Genomic DNA, 14,329 nt, shown 5'->3' with positions numbered 1-14,329 from the left:
TCCTTCAGCCTGTCACTTTCACCAAAGTTCAAGAGGCTGTGATCTGCATGAAAGAGCTGGCAGAACAAGTAGATGAAGATTTCACGAGGGCCAGTAGAACATTGCTGAATGGATTCTTTAAATTCCAGCTACTTACTCGCCATTTCTTAAGACTGAGAAACTAATATAGTCATAAAACCTATTAGTGTTTTTCATATTGAAAAGTAAAATTCAAATTACTCTCTTAAAGATCTTTCATTCTGACTCCACATCTCTCCATCCTCCTTTCCATTGAGGCACATCCACTGGTGTCATTAGGGGACAGAAGATGCTAGAAGCTCTTCAGGTGCAATGCATTCATCCCTACTGGTGTAAACTCAGAGAACCAGCTCTGAGTGAGCTTCTGTTTAATATAATATAGCTAATGGATTTACCTTGCTCAAACACAGAATATACTCTTTGAATTAGCAGCATATCATGTAGTGGTATCTTGAATCTAGTTTTGGGAGACATGTGGTCATAGTGGAGAGGTTGAGGCTTAAGGAAATCACTTGAGAACACAGAAATGGAAACTAAAGGCTTTGGTAGTAAGATGGAAGATTTCCAAGGTAGTGGAAAAATGAGTGATGCCTATCACTTCTGGATAACATTGGAGATAATTTAAGGGGCATGTAAGTCATAAATCATAATAGAAAGTCAGATTGTGCACTCATAAGAGATTGTGTTATCTTCATACTGATTGCACATTTGCAGAACACCTAATCCCAGGTCTCTTCAAATTCAAATAAAACCACTGTACACACCACCAAATGATTTATTTTTTCTTTGATATGTACCTCATTTTCAAAAGCAATGAAAAAAAGTGTGATTGAACACACAGAAAAAGCTTAGTCCCTCCAAAGCCATATGGAAGTTTTGAGATTTTGTTTACTGTTTTACTAATTAGATGATTCAACTGTGCTTTGTTAAGAGCTTCAGAAGTTGTGAGTCACTCCTGCATAGGACATGTGTTTACTCATACAGTTGGGATATATATTTAGAATCAAGGTTAACCATGTTCAGTTTGCAGCTTGATTGCCATGAGAAAGCTTAAACTGTGCTTCAAATGCTCAGAATGCGTTTTTCAGGAACCCCAGATCCTGAGCTATATTCAAAACCTCCACAATGTCTCTAAGAACTACAGAAAATTCTAAGTTATTGAACAAAACAAGCTCAGGTTAAGGAGCTGATCAGACTGCTGAAGCTAAATCCATCAGTTGTAAAGACAGGCTAACCGTGTCTCTTGGCTGTAACATCTATCTCACAAAGTAATATAGGGATATCTGTAAAATATAGAACAATTCCAGTAAACACAAAACAAACCCAAAGATACTATTAATGACTTACTAGTTTTACTGTAAGGCACCCATAGAGTCCAAGTGCTTACTGATCAGCAAAATAGCAACTGAGTGGCACACCTGGACACTCTGGAGCACGGCCTCAGGCAATCGATCCACATCAGGCTGTGAAAGCACCAGTCAATGGCAACTACTGTAATTTTGCTGTTTACAACTACTGTGTTTTGCTAATGATGCTAGGCTAACCTAAACTCTCAAAATTAATAACAATAAATATTTTGATTTAAACTCCCAGGGAGCTCATTATTGCTAGAATTGTGATTGGATTACAAATTGAGAACCAAATAAGAAATACAGAAACAGATTTATTTAAACAGCAGGAAATAAGCCTATTTATTATAGGAAACTATATGTTAACTGTTTCCCTTTCTGACCTGCTGGTATTTGAGCACAAGGCTTATTTGAAGTGCATATTTTGGTGGTTTAAATTAGTTTTATCTTTTTTTTTTTGGTAATGCACTTGCTCCTTCTGCATGTCTTGTGTCAGTATGTGCTGTAATTATTAAAATGGAGACGACTTTTCCTATAGTTTTGAATGAAAGAATTTAGATGCCTGTATAGCTTACACTAGTATTACTAAAAAAAAGTAATACAGACTAATCACTCTGCATCCTATGAAGTATTTTGATTGAAGAAGCACAACAAATACACTCATAAGAATGTTATGCTGTTGTTTTTGTAAAAGTAGGGACCAAAAGGGTGAAAAGCGACCTGTCTTGTGATTACCCATCTGTATGTGCTGCCAGGAAGGGTTTCCGGAGAGCTACGCGGTGTCGTGGCAGCTCTCTCCATGCCAATTAACAGCACAATGCTGCTCATATCCTCCCTACCTCCCTACTGTTGTATAAAATCAATTTTCTTAGGGGCTTCTATGGCTTTTTACAGTTGCCTTTGCATCAATGTGTTGTCTACTGTGTGGAAAAAAAGACCAAACTCAGCCCTTTCAGTTTGTAGAGATTTAAGTATAGCATCTAGTCCTTCTTTACTTACAGAATTCTGTGTAGGGATCTGGTATAGGACTGTCTTCATTTAGAGTAGAAATGTTTAGGTTTAACTCAATTTTTATGACACACACAGACCAAAACCATATTTTCTCTAAGCTTTCAAGTTAACTCTGATATGGATTCAAATACAACAATTTCCACTGGGACCTCAATCACCAAGAGGTATGTTCATCATATATTTATACATAATATTATAATAAAACTGAATTTTAGAACCCAATTAACATAATACTGTCAGGTTTATTTTCCATCACTTTAAATATAATCATCCTGCGGAAGTAATGAATGGCGTGAAATAGACTGACATTTCCCTTAAGGACATTCACACTCAATTTTAACAAACATCACACAGGAGAGATCAACAAATAGCTTTTACTGATAACATAAACCAAGCATAAGTCTGTTCAATAGTGAAGTAATGTTAATATTTTTCTTGGGATGATCTAATGGACCCAACTATAAAAGCAGATTTTGGTTAGGAACATTCTGGTCTTCATCATCAAATCCACTCTTGTCCTTCTTAGTTCTGTATTAAAAAAACCCCTTTCTACTACAAAATCTCTTTCAAAGGGATAAACCACATATACAATTATTCTAAGTTAAAAGGTCACAGACTACCTGCTATCCTTTAGTTTTAGAGTGGGGATGTGTGCACTGCAAAGGTGATAGTCTTAAAAAATCTGTATCTGCCACCTGATGTCATGTTAACAAATCTCTGCACCAGGTCCAGCCAGGCTGCCCTATGCAAGCTGCCCTCTCTGTGCCGTGGCAGCATCCCAGGGCTCACCTCTGTCACCCACATGATGACAACCCAGGAAAAAAGGCAATGGCAAAGTCATTTATCTGAGGAACTTGTTTTTTCCACCATTTTTCATTGCTTTTCAATTCTTTTAAAGTCTTGCTCTGGATATAGTGATGTACTAGGAGATATCACCAAACTTTGAGGTGAATTTTCCTCCTTATTTGACTCCTTCCCAGCACTATCTGATCCTTTATTTTGTTCAGGATTGTGTATTTGAAAAAAGAACAGGATCTTTATTATTTAGCCTATTTCTGATCACTGCTAGTTCTAGGATCCTGATAGTTCCCACAGAAAATTATGCTATTACCTAAATGACTTCAGTGTTTATATTTTTTGCTTAATGTTTAACATGATTTTCTCTTTTTCAGCTTCAATGTGTTACTCTCTGCAATCCCTCTTCCTTGCTTTTTGTAAATTATCCACTAGTAGATTTAATAGGTCTCCTCTACTGTGATTCAGAATGGTTTTACGTTCATTTTGAAAGTTCCATTTTCCAGGTATAAATAACAGTAAATGTAGTTATTTGTCCATGTTTATGGATGAGTACAACAGATGCTATTTCCTAGCATGTCTGACTAAGTGACTATGCCCACATATGAAGGAGGCAAACATTTAAAAACATAATTTATATCCATAATTCTTGATAAGAGGTGCAAATGCACCAATGCATAACATAGTGCTGTGTTTGTCTTTTAGAAAAAACTCTGATAAATTTTAGCCATAATGCTATTTTTAAAATAATGAGCATATTCAATCACTATAATTTTTCTCTTTGGGTCACCTACTCAATTTTTTTTTTTTTTTAATATATATTCTTGTTGATGAGAACTATTTCCTTCCTCATTTAATGACAAAATGCTCAGAGCTGCTCACTTCATTTCAGATATGGCATTACTGGATAATCTGATGAATAGTAATTTTGCTTCTCATACTCGTTATGGAGAATATGTGTCTTTTAGCTTTTCTTTTGAAGTGATACCTCAAAAGGAGATCCAAAAAAGGCAAGGGAGGACTTAATATTAATCTAGTAGTGATTCCATGCATTTTCAAAGAGCAATTCAAAATTCAAGACCTCTAAATTTCGTTTTATCTCAATTCTCCACCTTTTAACCTGGCTTTCCAATGAATACATAGTATAGCTCCAACAATGTATCTTTGTAATGAGATCTCTCCAGGTGCTTGTTCTTGGCTTTGTGGCACCTCATCTGCCTCACTAGGATGTTTCTACTAAATAATGAAACAGTTTGCCACACTTATTACAAACTTGGGAAAGAGAAATGTCATTATGTTTATTTCAAAAAGGAGGAAATGACTCCTATAAGCGAACAGAGTAAGATTAAAATCAGTTTCACAATTTGTTACAATTTTTCAGTAAACATACCTTTTATGTCACTGAATTCTTCATGCATATACATAAACACAATGAAGGAGAAACAAACTGGCTAAATAAACTCTATCAGCTGCCTTTTCTTCCATAGGCGAGAAAGAGAGAAATTGGTTCTCTTTTGTGTTTCTGCTCATGCGTAGAGTTCTGTTTTCTGCAGGTGTATATCTTTGAAAAACTGCACTACAGAAGGAGAGGTCGTCCAGGGCTAAGCAGGGAGTTTTCTGCAATATGCCCATTTCTGTAGCAGAAATTGACTATACCATGCAAAGTTGTACTTCGTCTACTGTTTCTCAGAAGGCATAGAAAGAACAGGATAGATGGGTTTGGATAATTGGAAGGGTGCTTTAGTGTAATCAGTGGTACACAGATTTACATCATGCCTAACAGCATGAAATGTGTCAGCATAACATAGATGTATGAGGGTTTCCAGTCTCCTAAATTCTCTGATAGATACCTCACCACTAATATGGAATGAATGTTTTAGACCTAATTATATGTATTTTAAAATACTATTATATTGTAGCTTTCCTAACTTTCTTTTTAAACTAGATAAAAATTGTGTTCTGATTGAAATGTTTAATAAGAAGCAATCACTGATGTTGGGAAGAAAAATCAAACTACTGCTCTGTCATATACATTTTAAAATTTCCAGCAACAAATCATGCTATAATGGAAGGCTATTGAACTTCCAGCTCCAAAAATCATGCTGTATTTGACATATTGATTTAGATTCCTCACTGGATATTTTTACATATGGAATATTTCAGAATACATTTCCCCATTATACAAAGTATCTATATCAAATGTGTCAAAATTCAGTCTTCTTGAGGTTCTTAGCTCATATTTAAATACCTCAGCAAGAAGGATTTCCAGAGGTGAATTTCAAAATTCCTAAGCAAACCATTTATTATAAATTGGTATCAGAACTGAAAACAATGACCTAGATATTTGTGCCTAGTTTCTGAAATCTATAATTTATGTCTTCTGAATAAAGCGTTATTCAACAGTTAAGAGGTTAAACCTACTTCTTAATGTATTCGATTTTAAACATTAGGTTACTGCCCACAATTTCAGCAGATGTGGAATGTTTTAAAATTCCTAGTACTCTTAGTTATAGCATTCAAAGCTGACAAATGTAACAGATAAATTCACTTGAACTGACACTGTGAAATTATAACGTACTGAGCAGCAGGGAAAGTGTGATACTCAGGGTTCTTGTCTACAGGTAGGAACATCCAATATAATTCAAAAAAGGAGGGATGCGAAGATTATTTAAACTTCTCTAAGCCTTGGTTAGAGAAACTACTCCAATCCTGCCTTCCCTCCACCCCGTATTTCCCATGCTCCACTTGTTTTTGCTTTTAACTGGTAGTGATGCAAATGGCTATAAAAGTTTGTGGAGAGAGTAATTTCCTCCTATGAAAGCAGTTACATTGAACAATCTTTCTGTCAGGAGTAAATCTGAACTGGCCTGGATGATCCTTTCATGAGGTATGCAGACCTGTTCTCCCACTACACCCTTCAAGTCTGGCTCCAGAACCATGTATAAACACACATACGGAGTGCTCTGTGCTGATACGCTTAGTTCTCTAAATTGCAATCCAAAGAATGAGAGAAAAGCCTTCCCTTTGTTTGGTCTCCTAGTAACTGTTAAACAAGTCATAAGAGCTACAAAGCTCATATAAGAAATCATCATATGCTCAGATATTTCTTGTAGACATGTACCAGACTCTACACAGTTTACAGTTTCATTTATTTATTGCCTTATCTGCTATGCTTATTTACTGTGATATAGTAGCTAACTGAACTGTACAGTTTCATTAATCAAAGATTAAGGAATATTTATTTCTACACTAGTCCAATGGTTTACAAATAAGCAGGCAATGGCACCAGTAGGTAAAAGTAGAAAGCAATTCTTATTTTGTTGTGTATTATCTGAAATTGCACACAAAAATTTATAGACCACCCCTTTTTAAACATGTTAATTAACACTTTATAAACAGAATTTTATCTTTAGCCATTCCTTGAAGTCAGGGAAGTCAAACTATTGAAGAAGTTGGCTCACAATTCAAGAACTGTTGCAAGAGCATAGCCTCAAACCACAGAATAAGCTTACTCTTAATTACATTCCATTTCATCTGCAGGATATTGTATAAGAATTCTTAATGTAATACCCTATTCTTATAATGCAGTTCTTCTAAGAGCTATTATATGAAAATGGTTTGGAACTATACCTTGTGAGGTGGGTTGCTTTTTTCTTTTATTTTACCTGAAGAGTCCAAAAGAAATCTGAAATAAGTAAATCCAGCCTTTCCATGCACTGGAAAGAACAGGTTTCTGCTTGTATGTTTAGAACATCTACAACTTTCATGTTTGTGAACAACAAGGTTTTAAGATCCATTTTTGAGATTGTGTCACAGCAAAACAAATCAAAGAGTGAACGTAGGGATGCTGAGAAAGGCTGGACTTTGTAATAACGTTTATAAAGATCTAATTGCTATGTGGTTTTATACCTTTTCATGGATTCAGTACCAAGGACAGAAGAATAAAAGATATTTTTTCAAGCTATGAAGAACAAATGTGACAGAAACAAATCCTGACATACCAAAGTAGAAAAAAAGTCTTATAAACTTCTCTGAGACTTTTATGACTAAGGTTGATTGATGCTTTCACTTTTAAAACCAAATCCTCTTATGAAGATAGTCATAGATGTGCTGTTTAGGCCTGAGTCATAAATTGTCATTTGTCAGGTCATAGATCGTATTTTATTTTCTTTTGTTCTCCATACATTTAAAGTTTTAATGTGTATGCAGAGGTCTTCTTGAATTGTGAACCATCTTCTTCTTCCTTTGGGTATAAGTGTGAGAAGACTGAGTATGTGAAAGACAGAGATGGCATGGCATAGTTGAAAAAAGAGGCTATTGCTTATCAGCGTTATTTTATGTGTATATATAAATTGAATGAAATCAAGTATATAATGGAAAAATAACAACCTTTTCAATTATTTTTATCTAACATGTAACCTTGAAAATTATAATGCAACACACCTCCTAGTCCTGGTCTCAGCCGATTATCATAACCATCCAGCAGACGATCCAATATTCTAGTAAATACTGTGGTGTTGTCTTTAAGTTCATCTTGTGATGAGGTTTGTCCATAGCTGAAATACAGAACAGTTAACACTGAAAAACAGTAATCCACTAATAACCTTATAAAACAGTAATTCCAAAATCTGTTAATCTTGCTTATACTGGTTTGTGGTCACAAAATCTCCTCCATAAAACGAGATAGTAGTGCTTTATAGGGTCCTTTCACTTAAACATTTTCTTCTGAAATTGTACATTTTTTATAATTTCATAGAAAATCAGTGCCTCTCTATAAACAGTGAGCAAATAGAGTGTTCATTCCTTAATGTTGATCTCATTATTTGTTAATGGTTATGATGTTCTAATATGTGTGTTCCTCAGTAAAGGGCTCATTTGTCAGCAAAAGATAATGTGTTTAATTCATAATAAAGAGTTTGCACACAATGAAAGATACAATAATTTATAACACTGACACTTAAGTACTCAAAATAAATGCTAAAACAAAGATAAAATATACGGAGATGTCTTTTTTATGAATATAGACGTAAATCAAGTGCATGTGCATTTTCATAGATAAATATATAATTTTGCCTAATTTTATTTCCCATTTTCCTTTAGCAATTAGATTTGGAAGAATACCTCCAACTTTTCCTTACAAATATGTAATGAAACCATCTGTTGATGCGGAAATCTTTCATGTCTATAAAGCTTCACTTACAGATCCCTAATGCATATCTCTAACTCGGCCAAAGATCCTGAAATTTTGCTTGGACAAGGATGAAATTAAGCTCTTTGAACTCAGCTACCAAACTCTTCGTTTCAGCAGTACAAATGAGAATGAAAATCTTGGGCTTAGTGGTTTCTTTCTGCTGCAGGTGACATCAGAATCAACATTTTTCTTAAACCTGAAATCTTTATCAAATACCCCATCACAGATGATTCCCTTAATCAGTATAGTTTTTTTCATTCATTTCTGGGAAGACTTCCATTATAAACATGTGTAGTCATCATGATTGAAAGCGAAAATGCTGCTTTCCAATCCATTTTGTCACACACGTTGCTACTGAACTGGGTAAACAGTGCAGTGCCAAAAAACTTCCCTTAGGCTCAGGTCTAGTCACAAACGTGATTCTTCCATTGGGTAGCTTGTTATCCATACAGCTCTGCCAGTTCCTGCTCTAACCAGCAAAGACCATCTTATGAGGAATATTGAGTTACATAAAATGATCTGGTTCTGTTAAAATACCTAAGAAATTATTTTCTGTAAGCCGCATCAGTCAGACATCCTTTGTGTACCCCACTTGTATCAAATAAAGAGAGAAGGAGGAAAGATACCCTGACTATAGGTACTTTGGAAATGCTTCCAAGTTATTTTGCAGTACAGGTTGGAATGCATAACACTACAAATTTAAATGTGTTTCAGAACTGGTACTCATAGAAGTTTTTCTAACTTTTGTTTAATTTCAATAGGATGTGAATTTGTAGAAAACAATTTTCAAGGTTTCTTTAAAGCATATAAATCCTTCTAATGAAAAAGACAAAATTTCTAACAGGTTTTAAAAATACTATTAATAGCATCTAGGTATACCCTTCATTAAATTAGACAAAAAAGGTTGATTTATATTTCTTTTTCATACCTGCAGTTGAATGTCAAGTCACAGACATTAATATTTTTTTCTTTTTTGCTTCCTATATGTTACCAAATAACAAGTTCTCTTGCTGCCTTCATTGAGCTTTATCTTTCAAAGGATCATTGCTTGTACGCCTTATGTACAATTGCAATACAGGACTTTTCGCTGGATTAAATTTTATATTAACACTCATTGTCAGTAAACAAGCTGCTGTACATACATGTCTCAAGGATAGTAGAAGGTCATCGGCATTAAGGTGACAGGATATAAAAATACTTCAGAAATTTTAGTGGTAAACAAATGAGTATATTTGCAGATGAGGCGCCAGAAAGATGGAGCAGTGGCAGTGCAGTGGGAAAGGATGCAACACAATTCACCACTTCCATTCTGGATGTCGCATTTGTCAGCACCCTTACCTATTCTTCCCACCATTTTATCGGAGGTAAAAAGCACCGTTAGGGCTGGTTTTAACTGACATATGGTCACAACAGGAAGAATCTGAACATTTGTGTACATATGAAGTATACTGTAACTCCAGAGCAGTCGTGATTTTTCATTCAAAATATACATATTAAAATAGTATTAGTACTGGTTTTTTTATGACAAGAAGAATGGTATGGAAAGACTGTGCCTTTCTGTATCACAAGCACTTTATCTAATTCATAAATTGTTTTTTATCATAGATGATGAACAGCACTCCAAAAGAAAAGGTAGGGGAAGTTACTATGACAAAGTGGCTTTAGAAACAGATATATTTCATATAAGGTGTGTACATTTTGAGGAAAAAGTGACTGTATGCGACTGTGTTTTCATATTAAACCACAGTATAATAAAAAACTGTGCACTAACTCCATCTACAGGTCATTATAATAGTGACACACCATATAATTTTTAAACACTAGTCAAATGCGTTTTAATTCTCACTTTAAGAACACGCATGCATAAATTATAGGTGTAACAAATATATGTACGTATATATATATATGTACACATATCCATATAATAGTTTTTCACAAAATTCTTTAGCTAGGCCAGATAAGTCTCTTAATGAATACTTCAAATCTCACCTTTCTTAATATATTATCAAAATAAGGTATTGCTTCTAAAACATCATGTTTATTCAATAGAGCAGCTGTTACTTTCATCACCTGCTTTAATTCTTATTTCTTTTTTTTTTTTTTTTTTAGAGAAAATGCTTTTGCAGATGAACCTTTGCCCAAAGTAACCAGAAGATAAGTTTATCTAGAGCTGCGAATGCATAAGGAGACACTATGGAGATCAAGGCACAAATAACATGTTTTAGGGATCACTATTGACAATACAAAATCTCTGCTGCTCTTTGGTCATTAGGTAGTATTACTGGCAGGACATCAATATTTTTAAAATACAGAAATACATCTGTGAGTCTTCTTAAACACCTTTACTGAATTTTGAATTGCAGAGAGTACTTCAAGTATGCTCCAAACTGCTTTGTAGTCTTTAGTTAACCTACTAGTTGTTAGATGAGGTATTGTATGACTAGAAATTGTTCTTAATACTAATGCTTTTTTAAAATTTTGATTTCAACATATGTTCCATAAACATTCAGTGCAGCATGGTCATTCAAACATAAACTATTACGCGGTCTGAGCTTACAAATTCTCCTTCATCCAAGGAGAGCCCCTTCACCAGGAAGGTCTACTTCAGATTTGGAAAAACATCTACTAAGTTAGGATACAATCCCAACCAACCAAGAAGTGTAGTTTTTGCCTTTGCTTTCAGGGACAATAAAGTTACTAAATAGCACTTAAATGAGATTTTTAAAAACTTAATTACACATTTTTCTTGTAAAGAAACTTGTAATTCTGAGCAGTCATTATATAAGTCTAGAAAGGATTGCACAGGTGTTTAAGAGATAGGTGAGTTTCAATTTGTTTCAGGAAGCTTTGGCTTTTTTTTTTTCTTGACAATATTGAAAAAAGGTGTTATGCAAACAAACTGTGGTTTTCTTTCCGTTTTCCCTTAGTTAGATTTAGCTGGGATTTGAACAGGGATTAACTTCCCTCAATACACTTATAGTAGTAGTGCAGTCTATGCAGTATTTGTCTTACACTGCTATATTAAATTAAACGTTCCTAAAATGGTTGGTGCATTAAAAGAATATCTCCCCACCTTCTTTCAGTCAATGCATTGAGAAGGAGGCTCCAGGCCCAGAGGCAGTCACAAAGCACCAGGAGTCTCTTCATGGTGGGCTCTGAAACTGGAAGAAAAAGAATCTTTAACATCCCCTACATTAAAACAGGTACTGTGGAAAAAAATGTCTCATTTTTGAAACTTTTGCAGAACAACTTGATGTCAGGCAATGACCTTACAATAATATAGCTCATGTCAGTCTGAATAAGGGAGCATGGCCTTGGCTGTTCTTCTGTTTAACTTCTAGACATAGAGGCTTAAAGTGGGATTCATTTTGTGGTAAGGGTGTATTCTTTTTTTCATTATTCTGGAACTTTAACTATGACTTGAAGCTGCTGTCTCCAAACTCTGTGGCAATTCTTACTGAGTTTCCTCCTGTGCTGAAAATGTGACAAGGCACCTCCGTAACATTTCCAGATAACTGAGTGTAATTGTTTTTTGTTTGACTTAAACCTTCCCAAGTCCTTCCAAACCTCTTGAAAGGTGCCGGCGTGTGGTAGTGTGACTGAGAAGAGTGGTGCTTCCCTCACAGCCCCTGCTTTGCTTTGATGTGGTGGAAGTAACTTTCTTCTGCAGATACTACTATTCTCCTCTTCCCTGAAATATTAGCATCAGAGAAGGAGTAAAATGATCAGATTCTGATGGTGATCTGCTGCTACATATGTACACTAATATTTTTATTGGGCTAAAGTGCACAATGCATGATCAAACCATGTACTGACAACCTACATACCATCTCCTAAATCTCTACCAATCTCTGCTGCTAGGAAATGTTTTTTGCCTTAGCATCCTTCTCCTCTCCAAATGTCTCCTGTTCTCCCTCCAGACTTCACCGAGTTACTCTCAGTTTACTTTTGAGTAAAAAGCAGCACAACTCAGAAGGTTTCTTTCGCTTTCTAATAAACCATAAAATACAAAGTTAGCTGATATTTGTGGAATCGGTAAGCCCAGAAGATGCTGCAGGTCCCTTTACATATCTGTAGACTGTGTGCTGGAATACAGTAATTTTTTAGTATTCATCACATTAAAGAAAGGCAACAAAATACGAAGCCTATGTTTTCCCCCAATAGTGAATTGGAGTTATTTTAAATGCCTAAGAAAATGAAGCACTGTAGACGGAGATGTTGTTGTACCCCAATTCACTGAACACTCTCGGGAACAATTTGAATTAGTAAAATAGCATTACAAAGCGGTATGTAAGCCATGAGATATAATTAATGTGTTTATAGCCAAATGATCGGTAGATAAGCATTGAGTGGGGCTGAGCTAATCTAACTGGATAGGAAGGAGCTGCATGTGGCAGGAAAAGCGTGGATAAATATCTTCAGGGACGAGACGGCATCTTAACTTGCCCTGTGATCAGCCCCCTTACAAAGGGAAAGCAACCTCTGTGGCTTCAAAAATCACCTTCTCCCGGCCCTGCCAACTTCTGCCTTTGCAAAAGGCTCCTCGGGATAAAGAACGAAAGTGAATTGTTCTGAACTATCTTGATCTGTTGAGCTCCACGCCCGCCCCCCTCTCAATACCACCCCCCGCTTCAGTAAACCCGTACAGACACTATAAATCCTGGAGAAGGAAAGTTTCTTGCAGCTGGAAAAAGCAGATGTTAACAAAGACTTTCAAGGAACGTTAAACACCAGCAGCCCCCAGACCCTGGCCTCCCCCAGCCCGCACCGCCTGTCAAAAAGCAGCTCTGGCTTTCCCATTCAAAATGGGAGAAAGAGCCACACTTGTGGGAGAATTTCAGCAGCGCCCACTGGAAGACAAAAAAAAAAAAAGGGAGAGGGGAAGAAAGGGGGCATTCTGATGCATTTCTGACCCCCGGTGAGAGATTTGCCCATCTCCGAGGCGTAAATCGAGACTTGTTTTCCTCCCGGCATTTCAACTTTGTATTTCCCCCTCACCCTGAGAAAGCCACCCCTCCCATCGCATCGCCTCCCTCAGAAAGGAAAAAAAGAAAAAGCCCCCAAACAAAAAAAACCTTTTCGAAGCGACCGGTAGAAATCAGTCCACGCTAAAAAATAAATAAATAAGATGAATTAAATGCCCATCGATCGCTGCGGATTTTCAAGCTGGAGAAATAGGAAAAAATCAGCCCGACCCGGCGGTACCTGCGGAGCGAGGGGAGAGGAGCCGCCTGCGCGCCTGGACGCGGTGCCCGCAGCCGGGAGCGCCCAGAAGGGTGCGGGGTGTGCGGGGTGTGCGCGGGTGTGCGAGCGAGCAGCCGCCCTTACCGGGAGCCCCTCGGGCGCGGGTCCGCGGCGCCGCTGCCGCCTCTGCCGGTGCTGCCCGCCCGCCCGCGCGGAGGCTGCGCGGCTCCGGCTCCGCCGCTCACTCCGCCTCGGCCATCGCCGGTGCCGCCGCTGCTCCGCTCCTCCGGGTTTAGCACCCAAATTTCTCCTCCCAATATTCTGACCGCAGCTATACAACAAAAGCTTTCTCTTTACCAAGACAGTAGTAATACGTCCCAGGGTAAACCGGATGTGAAATAGGCTGTGACTTCATGCCAGAGAGATTTTATTTTAGAAAGGAAGGTGGTACCAAGCTCTCATCTAGAGACCAATCCGCCCATTTTTTATATGCAGCACAATTTAACTTCCAGTGCTCTCGCCCTAATCCCTTTCTCTCTGGCTGCAGACTCAAATCCTTCTACAATCTGCAGCGTTATTATTTGGGGGGGAAGCTGCACGGCTGGGGGGGGGGACGCTGCACTGAGAATCTTTAGACACTTGCAGTTTACGAAACAGTCTATTTGAAGGGTCGTACATTAAAAATATAACCGATGTACGTTAGCGTTCAACCTTTGATCAAATATTTAACCAAGGCATAAATATGAATGAAGGCTACCTAGAAATCTAGAGGATGCAGCAC

At 37.0% G+C, this 14,329-nt stretch overlaps 1 protein-coding gene across 1 annotated transcript in view; it reads right to left on the bottom strand.

The window, feature by feature from the left end:
- The window catches only part of GABRA1 (gamma-aminobutyric acid type A receptor subunit alpha1), a gene marked incomplete at both ends in the record, with an annotated part of 39,634 nt that extends 25,671 nt beyond the window's left edge, over positions 1 to 13,963 (bottom strand). Inside the window, 3 exons of the mRNA XM_080353458.1 lie at positions 7,617 to 7,729; positions 11,438 to 11,525; positions 13,906 to 13,963. Coding sequence (XP_080209584.1) covers positions 7,617 to 7,729; positions 11,438 to 11,525; positions 13,906 to 13,963 — 259 coding nt within the window. The remainder of the gene's footprint in view (positions 1 to 7,616; positions 7,730 to 11,437; positions 11,526 to 13,905) is intronic.
- Positions 13,964 to 14,329: the final 366 nt, after the last annotated feature.

This window comes from Nesoenas mayeri (assembly GCF_963082525.1).
Source record: "Nesoenas mayeri genome assembly, chromosome: 14".
Taxonomy (NCBI): Eukaryota; Metazoa; Chordata; class Aves; order Columbiformes; family Columbidae; genus Nesoenas; species Nesoenas mayeri.
Note: the sequence above shows the minus strand (reverse complement) of the source record. Positions and strands in the feature narration are given on the sequence as shown.